Source organism: Dermacentor silvarum, chromosome 7 (assembly GCF_013339745.2).
Source record: "Dermacentor silvarum isolate Dsil-2018 chromosome 7, BIME_Dsil_1.4, whole genome shotgun sequence".
Classification (NCBI taxonomy): Eukaryota; Metazoa; Arthropoda; class Arachnida; order Ixodida; family Ixodidae; genus Dermacentor; species Dermacentor silvarum.
Genome location: NC_051160.1, coordinates 156,508,500 through 156,525,506, shown reverse-complemented (window position 1 = coordinate 156,525,506; position 17,007 = coordinate 156,508,500). Strand labels below are relative to the sequence as shown.

At 45.3% G+C, this 17,007-nt stretch overlaps 1 protein-coding gene across 1 annotated transcript in view; it reads right to left on the bottom strand.

Moving 5' to 3' along the window:
- Positions 1-17,007, bottom strand: part of LOC119459291 (medium-chain acyl-CoA ligase ACSF2, mitochondrial-like) — a 188,613-nt gene that overhangs the window by 113,862 nt on the left and 57,744 nt on the right. Inside the window, exons 6-8 of the mRNA XM_049671652.1 lie at positions 11,729-11,776; positions 11,057-11,162; positions 1,973-2,065 (exon numbers count right to left, since the gene is read on the bottom strand). Coding sequence (XP_049527609.1) covers positions 1,973-2,065; positions 11,057-11,162; positions 11,729-11,776 — 247 coding nt within the window. The remainder of the gene's footprint in view (positions 1-1,972; positions 2,066-11,056; positions 11,163-11,728; positions 11,777-17,007) is intronic.

Here is a 17,007-nt window from a genome sequence, read left to right as displayed (position 1 = left end):
CAAAAGTTGCGGGCGCATTATAAAGTCCAAAAGGCATTACGTTAAATTCGTGTAAGCCGTCGGATGTTACAAAAGCTGTCTCTCGCCGATCGGCGTCAGCCATGGATACTTGCCAGTACCCTGAACGCAGATCGTAAGATGAAAATAATTCTGCGCCTTGTAGACTGTCAATGGCGTCGTCTATGCGCGGCAGAGGGTAGACGTCCTTGTGTGTGATCTTGTTGCAAGGCGCCGGTAGTCGACACAGAACCGCACAGAACTATCTTTCTTCGTAACGAGGACCACAGGGGATGCCCATGGACTGTTGGAAGGTCGTATATCATCTCGCGGCGAAGCATGTCGTCGACTTGTTCGTTGATTACACGACGCTCTGCAGGAGATACACGGTGCGGGCGTTGCCGCAATGGTGGTTGCGAGCCAGTGTAATACTTGAAGTCCGGTCTTGGGAAGATTGCCCAACATCGAAAAATGAACAAAATTCTTCTAAGAGGCACACAAGTTGAGATCGCTGGACCGGCGTAAGGTCATCGGCAATAGCAGAACCAAACACATCACTGAACGGTCCCTCACAGGCAGAAATAGCAGTGAGCGCACTGGAACTAGCACAGTAATTTTCATCGGGCACGTCCATAACTTGCACGTCTTCAATCGCTTCGACAATGCCTAGACATTCCCCTCGGAGCAGCATAACAGGGTATGGGAACGGGTTGGAAACGAAAATGGTGCTGTAGCCCTGCTTGATATCCACTGTCAAAAAAGGTAGCAGCAGGCCTGTCCGAGTAAGGAAACGGTCAGATGGAGACAGCAGCGCAACAGCGTCTGAGATTCCGCTGCAGTACATGGGCACGACTGTGGACGTGCGGGGAGGAACGTGGGTGACGGCGTGGACAATTAGCTTCCTCGACAGGGTAGTATTGTCGGTGATCGATAAATCTAACAGCGGCGAGAGTTCCATCTCGGGCCGTGAGCAATGAATGACGGCATTGCGGCGCGAGAGGAAATCTCACCCGAGGATTACTTCGAGAGAACATGAGGTAAGGATGATGAATTATATAGGCGTCCAGAACGTCGTCAATAACAACACGAGCAATGCAAGCCGCTAAGGGGTGGATATGCTGAGCACTGGCGGTGTGGAGGGACAGTCCAGAAAGGGGCGTCGTGACTTTCTGAAGTAGGCGGCAAAGCTTAGCGTCCATAACACATACGGAGGCTCCTGTGTCCACGAATGCAGATGCGCGAACACCGTCAACAAACACTTCGATCACGTTTGAAGGACTGCGTTGAGGACTTTCACGTTTCGACGGCGCCGCAGCCCTTGTCTCTTGGACTGGGACGATTAGTTTTCCTCGTCCCGAGTTACGGTACGGGGTCGCATCGGTGACACTGAACGACGGCGTGGAGACGGTGAACGGCGGGTAGGTGGCGTCGGGCGCAAAGCCGGTGACATAGCCGAATGGGGGTCGTAATATGGACGGTTGAACTGGCTCGTCACGACTGATGCGGCGCTAGGCGGCTGAGCACGATTACAATAACGAGCGACGTAACCGGCATAGCCGCACGCAAGACATATCGGCCGGTTGTCGGAAGTACGCGACCGGTTCGCTGGGGCAGGTCCCATTCATGTAAGAGGTCGCGTTGGACAGGGCGGATGCTGGTATGACGGCATGGCTGGCTGCGGTCGGGGCCTAGTCGCGATGTCAGCATAACGGAGAGGCGCACTCGGAGAGAGTGGTTGAGTCCTCGCGACGACTTCAGCGTAGGTGAGTGGTGCAGCCGTCGGGACATGTTGGGGCGTCGCGACGAAATCGACGTAGCTTAGTGGAGCGGCCGCAGAAAGCGGCCGCTCTATTCCTGTGGCCGCTCCACTAACTCCTTCGCTACATCTCAAATTAACGAATGGAGGTGTCACCCAATCAGATTGTTTATATTCAGTCCGGTGGGCAGAAAACGCTCAAACATCTCAAATGGTTACCTGTGATAAGTTGGCCCTGTGGTGGAATGCCACGATGTTGTTGACGAAGTTGTGATGACTGATTACGGCAGCTTTCGGAGACCCGGTTGTTCCCTGAAAGGAAAGCCAGGGAATTCGGGAAATCAAGCAGTGTCACTACTGTAGCCGGGAGCTGCAAAATGCACATCTGACGACATGCACCTGGTGATCTTTGTAAATATATCGCGTTAAACTAGTAATAAGATTTAAAAACAACGAAAAACGAAAATTAGGTTTACGTGCAGAAGGCTTAATAAAGTCAACGGGAAAATGATCTGCCTGTAGGCGTCCAAGCCGGTGGTGCTGACATCGCCATAGTTTCGGGGCCGTGCCTTAGCCTGTAGCGAATGAATACTAGAACCCCAAGGGTGCACCCACCAATTAATACTTGGAGGACAGGATCCATAATAAAAATATTGGAGGAAAGTCTGGAAATTGTGTCCTAATGATCCACAGGTGTGGCTGTTCATTCATCAAGAAAATTACAAGCAGCACGTGCATTTAACTCAACCTTGTATTTCTCGCTTCTAATGACCATGTGTATCCTCCTTTAAGTTCTCGTGGCTTATTTTTCATCTAAAATTGTTGTGCAGCAGGATGTAGTTACCTTATCGTGAGATTTCATACAGTTCATGGTTTTGGGAACATTCCAGGCAACGATAGATGTTTTGTATGTAAAGAAATATGCAGATAAAGAGCGCATGTTGGAATCTATGTGAAGAGGTCAATGAAATGCCGCAAGCTCACCCATTTCAATCATCTGTATTTGGCGAAGAGGAAACTAGCGCTCGAATGTTATCTCGTGCACCCGTGTGATGCAATGTGACAAACATTAATTATATTGACTTGTATTTCTTAATTTCTTCCTATTCATTTAAATGTACCACCCCCTTCTTGTCCAATCTCCCGTTGTGAGTATGTGCCATAATACTGACGCGCGCACTTGTTTTTTCTTAATTAGGGGGCCGCATTTCACACGCTAAACGCAACACGCGCCTGCAGGATTGGAAATTACTCGAATGTTACCGTCGATTCTGTCTGTTGTCGATGTTAGCGCTGAAGCTTGTGCATTCACATTGCATGCGCTACGCTAATACAGGTGTACTTTTTGGATGGTAAGCGAGCACTAGTGACTACGCTGTAACCTTCGACGAGTCACGTATAAAAACCGGCGCGCTTGATGCGCAGATCACATTCCGACGATCGATGAGTTTGTTCGCCGCTTCCACTGGGCAAAGGTTCGCCTAATGAAGAAATGGTTTTGTGACTTGCGTTGTGCCACATTTGGTTGTTCACCGTCACTACAACGTTACATACGGTAAAGGTGCTTTGGCATTCATGTACCGGACAAATCCACACCCCAAAGAGAACACCAGCGTCGCCTGCCCCTTCCCCCTGAGCACGGACTTGTAGCTGAGACGGCAAGAAGATCGTGGCCAAGTCAAGTACCACCATGACGGACCGAGCATCGTCTTCAGCAATCGTACTGCAACAATCCAGGGAACCATCTATCATTCGCGGAGCTTCATCCGACGACGCAAAAACCTAGCTCGAGACATTCGAAAGTGTTTCAACCTTCAACAACTGGAACTCTGAGGACAAGCTGCGCCAAGTGTACTTTTCCTTGGAGGACGCCGCGAAGAGTTGGTTCGAGAACCGGGAGACAACTCTAACAACGTGGAACCTGTTTCAAAGCAACTTCCTGAAGATCTTTAGAAGCGTCGTTCAATGAAAGAGTGCCAAACTACTACTGCAAGCCCGAGTGCAGCTGCTGAATGAGAACGCCGCCATCTTTAGGGAAGAGATAACCTATCTTTTCCGGCACGCCAAGCCGCAAATACCCGAAAAGGGAAAAGTGCGATGCCTCAGACAGGGAGTAAAGCAAGAAATCTTCGCCGGACTGATCTGAAACCAGCCGAAGACTGTAGTGTAATTTTTGACTGGGGCTACGAAGATTGAGAAGACCTTGGAAATGCGCACTAGGAAACAGAATCACCAAGTGCGCACGCCGCATTGCAAAACCCAAACACTGGGCTCCGACGACATCCGAGCGACCATCAGGACTATTGTGCGTGAAGAACAGCCCAAGGTGTTCTCTTCATCGCATCCTCAGGCGGCCTCGATCACTGACATAATCAAGAATGAACGTCAACCGTCACTACAGTTTCCGAAGCACTGCCCGAATCGCTGCATCCCTGCCGGAAGCGATGACCTACGCTGCCATCGCCCGCCGACAAGGTCCCGCTCCATGTGCGTACCAGGGCCACATGACACCGCAATTGTATCGTCCGCCGCCTCCACCGCTGCCACCGCCAGCTCACCCGCCCGCCCGCCAAGCGCAACTTCCCAAAAAAGACCCGCCCGCCCCTTACTTTCGCCGTTATCACTGTGGAGAAGTGGGGCATGTCCACCGCCGTTGTCATTACCACGATATGAGACTGCGAGAGATTGCCGTAAACGCTCCGCCCCCACAACAAGGCGAATGACCCCGTGATATGGCCAACCACCACACCGAAATGCAGTGGAGACCCCGACGACCTTCCCGTTCACCGCCACTATACATATAGTACGCTCCCTGTCGCCATAGCACCAACTAAAAGCAGCAACTGATGGAGGCGCAATTGCTGTTCGTCGGAACTTCGAATATCCTCCGCGGCCGACGAAGGCACCGAAAAGAGCATCTCGACCACGTAGCGACGACACGACTTCACCCGAACGAAGCCTCGAAGCCAAGAAGACGCCCCCTAAAGAACACCTGACGACCGCACGTAACATCACCGGGACAACGCGATGCTGTCGTGACCCGACACCGGGCCCTCTTTGCAACGAAAGCCAAAAAGCCATCCACGTCGTCGTGCTTCTCGATAATCATGAAGTCTGAGGAAAGCATGGTTGCGCGAACGGAAAAGAAAGACTTGGTAAGAAAAGTAGGAAACGATAGGTCAGGCGCTGAACCTATCGTTTCCTACTTTTCTATCGTTTCCTACTATCGTTTCCTACTTTTCTTACCAAGTCTTTCTTTTCCGTTCGCGCAACCATGCTTTCCTCAGATGTCAACCAACTCGCCCAGCAACAAGTTCTACTCAATCATGAAGTCGCCGCTCTTGTAGACGCAGGAGCCGACTATTCCGTAATCAGTGGATCATTCACCGCCAAGTTGCAGAATTTCCTGACTGCATGGGATGAGCCTAAAATACAGACAGCTGGAGTAAACCGTTAGAATTACCGTTAATAATCGAACGTATACCGCTACCATCGTTATCCTCGCACACTGCTCGCGAGGCGTAATTCTGAGCATGAGCTCCCTGAACCAGCGCGGCGCAATTACTGATCTAGTCCAAGTTGATAATGCTATCCGAAGACCAAGCGATACCGCCGGAGAGCTCTCTGTGTCAGCATGCATTGAATGTGTTCGAAGACCAAGTCCGCACCCAGCATCACTCCAGCGTCATCATTCCCGTCGGCGCCGAAACGCCCGCAGACGTAGAAAGCATCGTCGAAGGTCAACGATGCGTGCCGTCGCCACCAGCACTTATCCGCCGTGGTTGCTTAGTGGCTATGATATTGAGCTGCTAAGCACGAGGTCGCGGGATCAAATCTCGTTTCATGGCGGCATATAGATGGGGGCGAAATGCGAAAACACCCGTGTCTTTAGATTTAGGTTGACGTTAAAAAAACCCAGGTTGTCCCAAAGATTCCGGAGTCCTCCACTACGGCAAGCTTCATAATCAGATCGTGGTTTTGCCATGTGAAACCCCATAATTCAATTCAATTTCACCAGTACTTGCACACTTCGACGAAGACGCCAATCCACACCTTCCAATCCACGCCAGCGATTACGTTGGACACTTCGACGAGTCATGGAACCTCAAGATACCTTGCTGTACCTTTTATTGCGATAGCAATTATATGGACCCTCCAAGAGCATTTATGCGTCGGCGTCGCCGTCATCGTCGCCGTGATGTTCCGTATAAAGTCCAACGGCAATTAAATCGTCGCCGCGCGCCGTACGCTGTGTGTGCGAGTGAAAGCGTACTAGGGTGAGCCGGCAATCGCGGCTCAGTGTAGCGCACGCGAGAGAGGAAGGCAGGCCGGAACCGCGTGATCTTCGTTCTCGCGCGAGGTACGGGGGCGAGAAGACGTAGAGGGAGGTGCGGGGGTGCGTTCTGCTCCGTCGGCTGCTGCTCACAGCGCGACCGCGCCGGCGCCGTACCTTGAAAGCAATCTGCGATGTGGGCAAAGTGCGCGCCCGCGCGGGCCTCATCTTCAAAGCGATCTGCGATGGCGACAAAGTGCATACGCCGAGTGCCGGTAGCTTCGTATGCGCTGTGCTTTCAAAGTTTAGTTCGCGTTGAAGCGAGACGAGAGACAGTGCGGAGGTCAATCTGCTCGCTGCTGCTAGCGCGCTTTCTAACTCCGGCGTTTTCACAGTGCGTTTCCCCGGTCATCGAGCGAGATGTGTCCATGTTTACCTGTGCGCGCGTGACACCGTGCTTGTCTGTTTAGTTAGTAAGGGAATGTTTACAACTTTATATGGCCCATCAAACTACTATCCTTGCTTCGTATAGCTCTCTACTAATTCGCTATCGCCGTCGATGCCTCGCCTTTCGGGTGAAACTGCGATTGTTTTGTTCCTGTCCAAACATTTGTCCCTTTCTTTGTAAGAGGAACAAATATGAAGTAAAGAAGTTGGAAGTTGATGTATACAAGCCGACGCGCTAAACCTGCAGATCGGTTTTCTATGATTGACGAGTGTGCTCGTCGCTGTCCTTCGGCTACTTGTTTTGTTTGGCACATGCATTCCCTATAAACAGCTCCCTTCGAAAAAGACAAGTCCACTTGTCGAAACGTTGACTCCAGCTTTTACCTTGCTCTCGCTTTTGCTCATTAAGGTAGCTGGTCCCACTTCGGTGGCACGAGTCCCCCGTTCTCAGCACTTTTGGAGCAACCGCGATGGCTCTTCTACTTGGGATATAAAGTAGTGGTATATACCTATAAAAAGCCTAATTCTTGCAGATTCCAACTATATATTATATAAAGAAAATTATGAGTGTGATCTACCAATAAACGTTCAAGAACAAGCCTGAGATACATGGTTTTTGCGAACTGTGTCTCAGTTGTGACCATATTTAGAAGGAACTACTGCATTTACTGCATTGCCGCTTGCTGTGTAGCTTTAAAACATATTTATATATTCCCTAGACGAGGCTAAATAATTTTGAATGTTTACTTTTTGCATAATTTGCTTTTGAAGACTGCGAAATATTGCAAACTTCTCTTGCAAACAGCCCGGCAACTACACGCTCAAGGAAGCTGAATTTTGGAAACGTTAGAGTTCAAGGAATTTCCATCTAGTAAGCAAAATTTCATTCACGTACCTTTATTAGTTTTCTGAATAATGCGGCCGAAATTAAGCAATATTTAGAATTCTGGTTTAACTTTTGCCCATTTTTGAGGGAAGGTACTAAAGCTACAAAGCTGCGGTTTAAAACTAATGAAAGTACATGAATGAAATTTTGCGTCCTAAATGGATATTCCCTGAACTCTAATTTATCCAAAATTTTGCTTCCTTGAGCGTGTAGTTATCGGGCTGTTTACAACAGAAGTTTGCGATATTTGACAATCTTCAAAAGCAAATTATCCAAAAAGTAAAAATTCAAACTTATTTGGTGCGTGTAGGACACAGATAAATATGTCCTAAAGCTACAGTGCAAGCCGCAATGCAGTACCCGCGGTAGTTTCTTCTAAATATGGTCACAACTGAGACACAGTTCGCAAAAACCATGTATCTCATGCTTGTTCTTGAACATTTATTTATAAATCACATAAATCAATTCCTTTATATTATATATAGTTCGAATCTACAAGAATCAATCTTTGTTATGGTATATACGACAACTTTATATCCTAAGTAGAAGAGCCGCCACGGTTGCTCCAAAAGTACTCAAAACGGGGGGCTCGTGCCGCCGGAGTGGGGCCGTCACCTTAAACCGTTACGTGATTTGCGTTGTTTCACTATGGTTATTCACCGTCACTACAATGTTACAATATACAAACCTTCATCAGAATCAAAACGCGGACAACGCATCTTGGGCAATCCCCCTTTGCGAGTGTATGTCATACAATATGGAAATCGTCATGCTAGTAAACACACCAACACGCTTCCTGGGCGAATTTCTCGTTGTGGGTGTGTGCCATAGTATGAAAATTATAAACTTCATCAACACGTGGCGGTCATCATAGTGAGCTAATTTGCATTGGCCCATGCATTATGTACGGACAGCTTCTTGGCTATCCCCCTTACGTGCCATAACATAGAAATAATCATCCATGGGCACTTTTCTTGGCCGATCCCTCGTTTCGCGTGCATGCCATGACATACAAATGAACATCATATTAAAGACGCGGACACGCTTATTGGTCGATACCTAGTTGTGGGCATGGGTCATAGTGTAAAATTATCATTATCATTGGTACGAGGGGATAATGTTGAAGAGCGGGTTGGCGTTGCCCGATCTATGCCGCCCACTTCACGGTCAATCTGCTATCCCCCCACCCTCTCTTTGTGGACAAGGGCCATAGTAAGAAAATAAACATCAGACTCAGCAAGAGGCGGTCATCTGAAAGAGCTAGTTGCTTTAGCACTAGAGAAGAATACGCGCATATGTGGTCTTCCATGGCGTGACGTACTTTGAGCGAGTCCGCAAGGTGCCTTTATCTCCTTGTACAAAAGCATTTTTCTTTCAATTACGCAGTGAAGCGCTACCTGTGAAAGCTTGGCTGCATAATAACGGCACTTTTGTATCTATTGTGAATTGTCGCCCTTGTGATGTACCTGGAACTATAAAGCATTGCTTCATAACTTGTCCACCGTGGTTGCTCAGTCAGCTAAGGCGTTGCGCTGCTGAGCACGAGATCGCGGGATCGAATCTCGACCGCATTTCGATGGAGGCGAAATGCAAAAACGACCGTGTGTTTGCGTTGTAGTGCATGTTAAAGAACCCCAGGTGGTAAAAATTAATCCGGAGCCCTCCACTACGGCTTGCGTCATAATCAGAACTAGTTTTGGCACGTAAAACCCCAGAAAGAAGAAGAAGCTTCATAACTTCTAAAGGCGCAATACAATTTTCGGTTGTCCTTCATAGGACTCTTAAGAAAGACAATTCGAAATCAGCATGCCATCCGATACTCGATCGCACCCCTCGAACAAGACATGTCAATTGATTTGCTTTTCCTAATTGGAATACATAGCTTATGACAGACACGCATGTTGGACCGATACGCTGAGCCCATTGTTTCATCGAAATATCAGTCTGCTCAAACGATTGTTCCCTTGAAGGACATGTATAGGCCTAAAAGAGTGTAAACCGGACTGGTACCACCTCTTTATAAGTTGCCCGTCATTGCCACTATTTTAAGTGAAAGACTTCTTGTACTTTTTTGTGGCTCATGGAGTGCCCATCGTGATTTATTCGAGGCCACGAATGTCTGATGAGTTGACTTGTGCTTGCACGCTTCTCGCATATAGTTGTATACACTACGCCATAAATAACATGTAGGAAGAAAAAAACGTGGCCTCATGGTTAGAGCATCGGACTACTTCTCTGGGGGGGGGGGGGGGGGGCTCCGAGCTCTCACTGCCCAAAAGCCTTCGAGATTTACTGTCACACATGTCTTGAACTATAGACAGTTAACTATGAAGTGATAACTTTCACAACTAAAGCATTTGTCACCTAAAACACTTACTGGTTTTCACCCTTTACCTGGCAAGATACAAAATTCCTGACCTAGAATTTTGTATTGCTTTATTTCTTCTTAATAATGCACACATAAATACCAAATATAATGACATCGTTTCTCCGAAAAGTAATACTGACTCTTTAGGCCAACTGACTGACTCTTTTCGGCCAGTTAAAAGTAACTGTTTGTCACTGGTGTCAGGAACTGGTGTCAGTAACTGGTGTTTGGTACTTGCTTATCACTGCCAGAAGGCACCGTTTCTTTAGAGTTATAATGATGAAAAGGAAAAAAAAAACATTTTGTACTCTTGAAATACAAAAACACATTGCATGTGAACATTTAAAACCAGAAGCTTTTCCGTGCCAAAGCCAGCAGTGGCCTCTCTGTTAGACACGGTCCGGGGGGAAACTTGAAGATTACTTTCGAGGCAGCAGCTAGGCAACCTGCCACAACCTTTTTAGGCGTTTCATTTAGCCATTTTGAGGCAGTTTTGTTTAGAAATTAGAGCGTTGTCCCATGTTCCGTTTTTTTCTCATACAGAAGTGCATTTATTTTTTGTAGCACTCCGTGCCTTGTTATCAGTAACGGGGATCAATATTTATTTATTTAAATATATCTTACAGGCCCCTAGAGGCATTTTGTAAGGCGGGAGAGTACAATCACATTTGAGAATTTATACAATACTTAGAATATACATGTGAATACATGTACAAAATATAGGGTAAGAAATGCGCTAATATGCAGTAACATAAAGTTACAAAATGTACAAGGAACAAACCGAACGCGACATCTCATTCAACAATAAACTCTCACACAGTAAAATATAATAATTACAGAGCGTGCAATAAATAGTTAGCTATGACAAAACAGTACTTAACGCGTACCTGCACATCAAAAACGGGAAAGGCAATGACAAAAATAATAAGTTAGGTTAGGTAGAGTTGTTTGAAAGATGCGTTGTTGAAAGAAGCCGGGAATTTTCTTGGTCACTCTCATAAACTGTGGTTTTAGGAAGGTCGTTTTAATACTAATGGCTCTTGGAAGAGCGGAGTAGTTAAATGAATTAGTGTTTCTGTAGATGCGCATGAAATTGAACCGACTGTATACCTTTTGTGACCTGTAATCAGGAAATGTAATATATACGGAACCTCATTTCTTAGGTGTCATAAAATAAGTGCGAAAATGCTTAACGTGCAGGAATGATTATTACGCGATGGAGTAATCGACATTTTTGCGGCCTGCTGACTGCTCCGACGTTTTAGGGTCTAAATTTTGTTCAGCCTGCATTATTGTCATTTGAATGAAATCCTGATGGGCTAGACTCACCGAAGTGAACATTATGGTGAAAGGGTCGTCCATGCCCACTTTTTCCTGAGCTTCGCGCAATTCGGCTTCTCCGCTCTGCATGAGCTCACGCAAAGAAACGCAGCCTCTGAAATGAAAGGAAGAACGGCGAAGCCTGGATGATTAACATCTGTAACGAACTTGCAGACTAATATGAGAGATTACGCACTTTCAAAGAACGTCCCATGCCTTAGAGGTTTCTGCATAGGTGCTCGTCCACGCTTTTATGGCGGATTTCAATGTCACAGACCCGACAAGCCATATTTTTTCTATAGAATACCCACTAGCGTAAGAAACATTGCAAGAGCGAGAGAGATAGATAAATGAGATGCGAAAGGCAGGGAGGTTAACCGGAAGGTAGATATCCAGTTTGCTACCCTTCACTGGTGAAGGTGTAAATGAAGACAGAAATATAAAGATAAAATGCACACACGTAGAATATTCACAAGCGGATATTGCCGCACATGCGGCTCTCAACGTAGAGTAAGATAAGAATAAGTGTCCGATGTTAGGTTTGCATCGTGCACATCCGGTGTGAGGTACGGAAAACCTATATCGAAGAAGTGAGAGAGAGAGAGAGCACAAAATGGGTGTTTTCGTGAGGTTTGGCAGGTTTCAAAATAACAAAATTGTGCATCGTACGTTAACACTTACGGTTTTGTTTGGTCCCCGTCCGCAATGACGGCTTTTAGGAATGGATATCTGCAATAGAATAAAAGAGAATATGCAACGTCATGTTGTATTTGAACGAGCATAACTTTGAGGGAGTATTCAATAGCCAAGTTCCCCCAGTCGGCATAGTAGCATGGTAACACTTAAATCAGGAGGAGTGTTAACGATGTTCATAATATAATTACGAAGCAACCGATATTAGGCGGAAGTTTGAGGTTGGGGCCAATTCCTCTTTTTTCTATGAAATGCATCTGAGAGGCCCAAATGTTTGATAAAACTGCTGGACCAATATAAACGAAATTCGTTGCATTTGAGAAAAAAAAGGTAGATTGTGCCACTTTAGCAGGCAGAATTTCAATTTTCTATCTCAACCGTATTATAAAAATTCCGGAAAATGATATATTTATAAAATTTAGGTTTCCAAATCCGACACTCTACACCAAAACATATACCGAAGTTATACAAGAATATGTGTTACCTGAAAATAAAGTTTACGCTACTAAATTTTGTAGGGTAATTGAGATATATATCTAATGTATCATACGCTACTTATATATACAGGCTAAATATTATTCTCTCTCCTGTATACATCAAATACTATGACATAGGGGGCCACGGCATATATATCTCTGATGGCTCCGAAATTCACGTTCTCGTCTATAGAACGTGAACCGGGTCTTAAGTGAACTGGTAGATGCCATGGCTTGTTTTGCCTGGCACATCTGGGCCCAATCAATAGTTTCGTGACTTGCGTTTCTCCAGTGTGGTTATTCACTGTCACTGCAACGTTACGATATAGAAATCTTCATCAGAATCATACACAGTCAATGCTTCTTAGACAATCCCCCTTTGTGGGTATATGTCATTTACATAGTGTGGAAATCATCATTCTAATGAACACACGGACACGCTTCTTCGCCAATTTCTCTTTGTGTGGGTGTGCGCCATAGTATGAAAATTATGATCATCAACATGCGGCGGTCGCCTCAACGAGCTAGTTGGTGTTGGCCCAGTATGTAATGACTGCTTCTTGGATAATCCTCCTTATGTGCCATGTTATGGACATACGTGTAATCACCTTACGTCAGATTATTTCAATGCTTACGGGGTTCTCGCAAAAGTCATATCTGTATGTTAGTGGAATTGTTGGAGCGAAGTATAAGACATCAGTTTTATTCTCTTTAGATGCATAATTTGGTAGAGTTTGCATAATTGTGACATCATTTTTTGTTACCGTCTTTCAGAGTTGAAACCTTCGTACCTTAGTCTTGTGGTAGTTTTTGTGTCTGCTAAAATTTTTTTTTCAATTGATCACCTAATAATGCAATCCGCTTGAAGTGTCTAAACTTTTGCTTTTTCTTTTAATTGCAACAGATATCATAAAAAAGGGGGCAGAGGCTGTAAGAGAAACGATTTCTCAATTTCTTGTACTTATAGGAGCTCCCGAGTTAAACCTATGCCTTGAGTGACGAGGCTTGGGTGGGAGTTTAGTCTGCCTACGCACGCGTTATCATGATTTACTATCATGCGATCGATTACGATTATTTGCCTAATTCAGCAGTTTGGAGTCTATCTATCTATCTATCTATCTATCTATCTATCTATCTATCTATCTATCTATCTATCTATCTATCTATCTATCTATCTATCTATCTATCTATCTATCTATCTATCTATCTATCTATCTATCTATCTATCTATCTATCTATCTATCTATCTATCTATCTATCTATCTATCTATCTCTCTATCTATCTATCTATCTATCTATCTAGCTGCACACACACACACACGCTTCTTGGCCGGTTTCTCGTTGTGGCATTTAAAACGACAATGAGAGCACGTCTTTGTGCTCTCATGGTCGTTTTAAACGCGAAGCATTTCTTGGCGAACATTTGCTACTTTGACAGTAGCATATCCAGCCGCCTACGTCTTCGTGTTCTCATGGTCGTTTTGTTAGCTTGGTATGTACCAAAATGAGCATACTATGAAAAGAGTATATGACAAACATAAATGATAGGTCATGACATGAATGTCATGACATGCGTGTCATCTAGGTCATGATAATGACTCATCTAAAAAAGATTAACACTCAAAAACCAGTGAAATGGGTTTGGACGGGCGTACAAAATGAAGGAAACACTAAAGGATGCTGGTAGAAGTCATAGTCATGAGCATGACTCAGCAAAAATGACAATGACTCAGCAAAACAGATTAACACTCAAAAGCCACTGAAATGAGTTCGGACGTGGGTGCTAAGTAAAGAAAACAAAAGGATGGTGGTAGAAGCCATGGTCATGACCATGACTAAGGCTTTCGCCTTAAAGGACTCCTGAGGACACATGACATGAATGTCATGATATGCGTGTCATGTAGGTCATAAAACAGCCGCCTAGGTATTAGTGCTTCCATGGTCGTTTAGTTAACTTGGTAGGCTCCCCGCACACTGCTTCGCACAACATCGATTCCCACAGGGCGTGGGATCTGCCAGCTTTTTTATTACAGTGAAGCATTCTTCACCTACCCTCCCGCTTGCGCTGGGCTGCTGTTGGCTGCTGCCGGACTTGTGTATATATATATATATATATATATATATATATATATATATATATATATAGTAACTGGATTTTTCAATGGGCCAAGCGTATTTAGGAAAATCAGAAGCACAACTTCGCGGTTATCTTAGGTTTATTATTAACCCAACAGTTTCGGTCGGTGGACCGACCTTTTTCAAGGGATACAGGAAATTCTCGCAACAGTCTTTTTATATCTTCAGGTAGAGAGAGAAAAGGCGCCAAAAAAAGTGAGAAAGGAGAGATAGAAAGAGCAAACAACAACAACAACAAATAAATAAATAAATAAAAATCCCAGGGAGAGAGCCAATGGCAGGGAGATTACTTGTTGGTAACGGGGTTCTTCAGGACGCGTGCTTGTCATTATTGGCAGTGGATAAGTGCTTGATACGGTCCCCATTATGGGTCGCTGTTAAGCGTGTTTGACATGCACATTTGTCGGACACGCCTGTCATGCTAAGTTGAACATGCCAAAAAAAGAGAGAGAGAGAGTTAAAGGAAAGACACCAAGACCTGGTCGTGCCAGGCAAAGCAAAGGGCAAGGTCGCTGTTAAGCGTGTTTGACATGCACAATTGACGGATACGCCTGTCATGTTAAGTTGAAATGCCAAAAAAAACGGAGAGAGTTAAAGGAAAGACACCAAGACCTGGTCGTGCCAGACAAAGCAAAGGACAAAACACGAGAAACACGGAAGAAGAAGAAATAACTGGTTATTTCTTCTTCTATAAATTTATTCTTATATAAGACCCAAACGCATAATGTCAGCTCACGGGTATTTCTACACCACATCGACCTGTTGATACAATAACTCATTATGTTTAACAAATTCTTTGATTCTTCCCTACTTTACCACACTAGTCATATGCCACATTGATACTCGTTGATACGTATTTGTCCATACACTTGTCATCGCCCTTCTTCCCTCGACAAGCATCCTACATGGCCTCAGCCTTCCTGGCATCGCTGCTTAGACATCTCACACTGTGCGTTCAGTTAATCTGCTGTTTTAATTTGTGAGTGGCGTAGCGCATAAACACAATAATTGCGTGAAAATAATGTCGCGGCCTTTGTGGTGGGTTTACAAAAACATTGCACGATATTTATCGTTGCCTAATACGAAAGTAAACGCAATTGTATTCATCACAGTTAGTTATGAAGAGTCTAATTACCTGCTTCACATAAATTGCAACATGTGCGTTCGGATATGCATACAATTTATTTATTTGTGTATTTGTCTGTTTATTTATACAATGTCAGTATCCGAAAGCAATACACACAAGTGCGCTTAACGAAAATATTGTTTAGTGCCTTTTAGAGTTCGGCAGAATCGTGGGCCGCTGCTACGGAGGCCGGAAAGTGGTTTCAGACACTGTTTATTTAGTAATGTGGAAAGTTGGGCGAGTCGGTAATTAATCATCATACCGTGTTGGTGAAGCAGCGTGTTAGATATGTTGCCTATCTTTGATGCCCGAGTGTGCGCGGGTATGTGATTTTGAAAGTGCTTTTATTCTTGCCTTGCATATCTTTGACGTCTGAGGGTGCGCAGGGGCGCTATAACGTAACATGATTCCAAACTGTTTTGATTCCAGTTTCTGTAATCAGCCTCCACGATTGGTCAAAACATTTTCGGGTCGCTCCCAACTTCGCCTGTCTGTCACGCGACGTCACGAAAACCGCAATAGCTCCCCATCTGATATAACGTGTACATACTGATTATGCATGATTAAACCGCACAAAAAATAATCATTCCTGATTCGATGTCTTTGCACCAGTAGCTCCCTGCTATTAGTCCAATGTTTTCTGGCTGCGCCCACTTCGCCTGTCTGTCACGCGACGTCATAAAACCACGAAAACTCACCCCGTCAAAGTGACGTGTACGCGAAAAAAATGCATTAACATGCCGAACAAAACTGAGCAATTTTCTGAATAGCCACAGACTGCCCCGTTCCGAAAGGAATCAAAGATGGCTGCCCGCCGATCACGCAGGCCCTCGCTACTCGCACCTGCCGGTGAGCATGTATTTATTTGCGCATGATAAACCTTTTTGCGTGGCAAAAACGGTTATCGAGCCATTTTGGCATGCATACGACATCGCGCTGTCAACTCTTCCTTGTTGAGGATCCGTTTTAGCGGCATTCTTATCCTTCCGTTTCACGCCGCCGCGATTTTCGACCAGCCACCGCTAGCTAAGTAAGACGAAGCGGACCAATCGGAGAAGCCGGCACCACCCTCTTCATGCGGTTATCTATTTTCACTGTGCTGGCTCGGCCCCATCGAAACCCTCTCCACTAGAGCGTGCTCCTCGCCTCTTGTCCGCCAATTAGATAAGAAACACCGCTGAGTGTAGGCAATGTTATTGGTTTTGAAAGCAAACGAAGGTGACGTCCTATAAACGAGGACAGTGTTCGATTGGGTTGTTCATACAACGCTGCGGGTCACCGCCCGATGCTTGCGTCGGTGGTTACGTAAATTTGACGTCAGGAGTTTGGAATCAAAACGGTTTGGAATAATTTTACGTTATAGCGCCCCAGGTTTATAAATATGAAGTGTTTATTCTGAAATAAAGAAGTTGGGAGCGCAGTCGAGTGTCGTATATACTTGTGTCTCTCTGCCTTGTCCTGGTCAGTACGCTGCTTCACCAACGCGCTATGATGACTGTTTGTTTGTGGTAAAAAATAAGCATGATCAT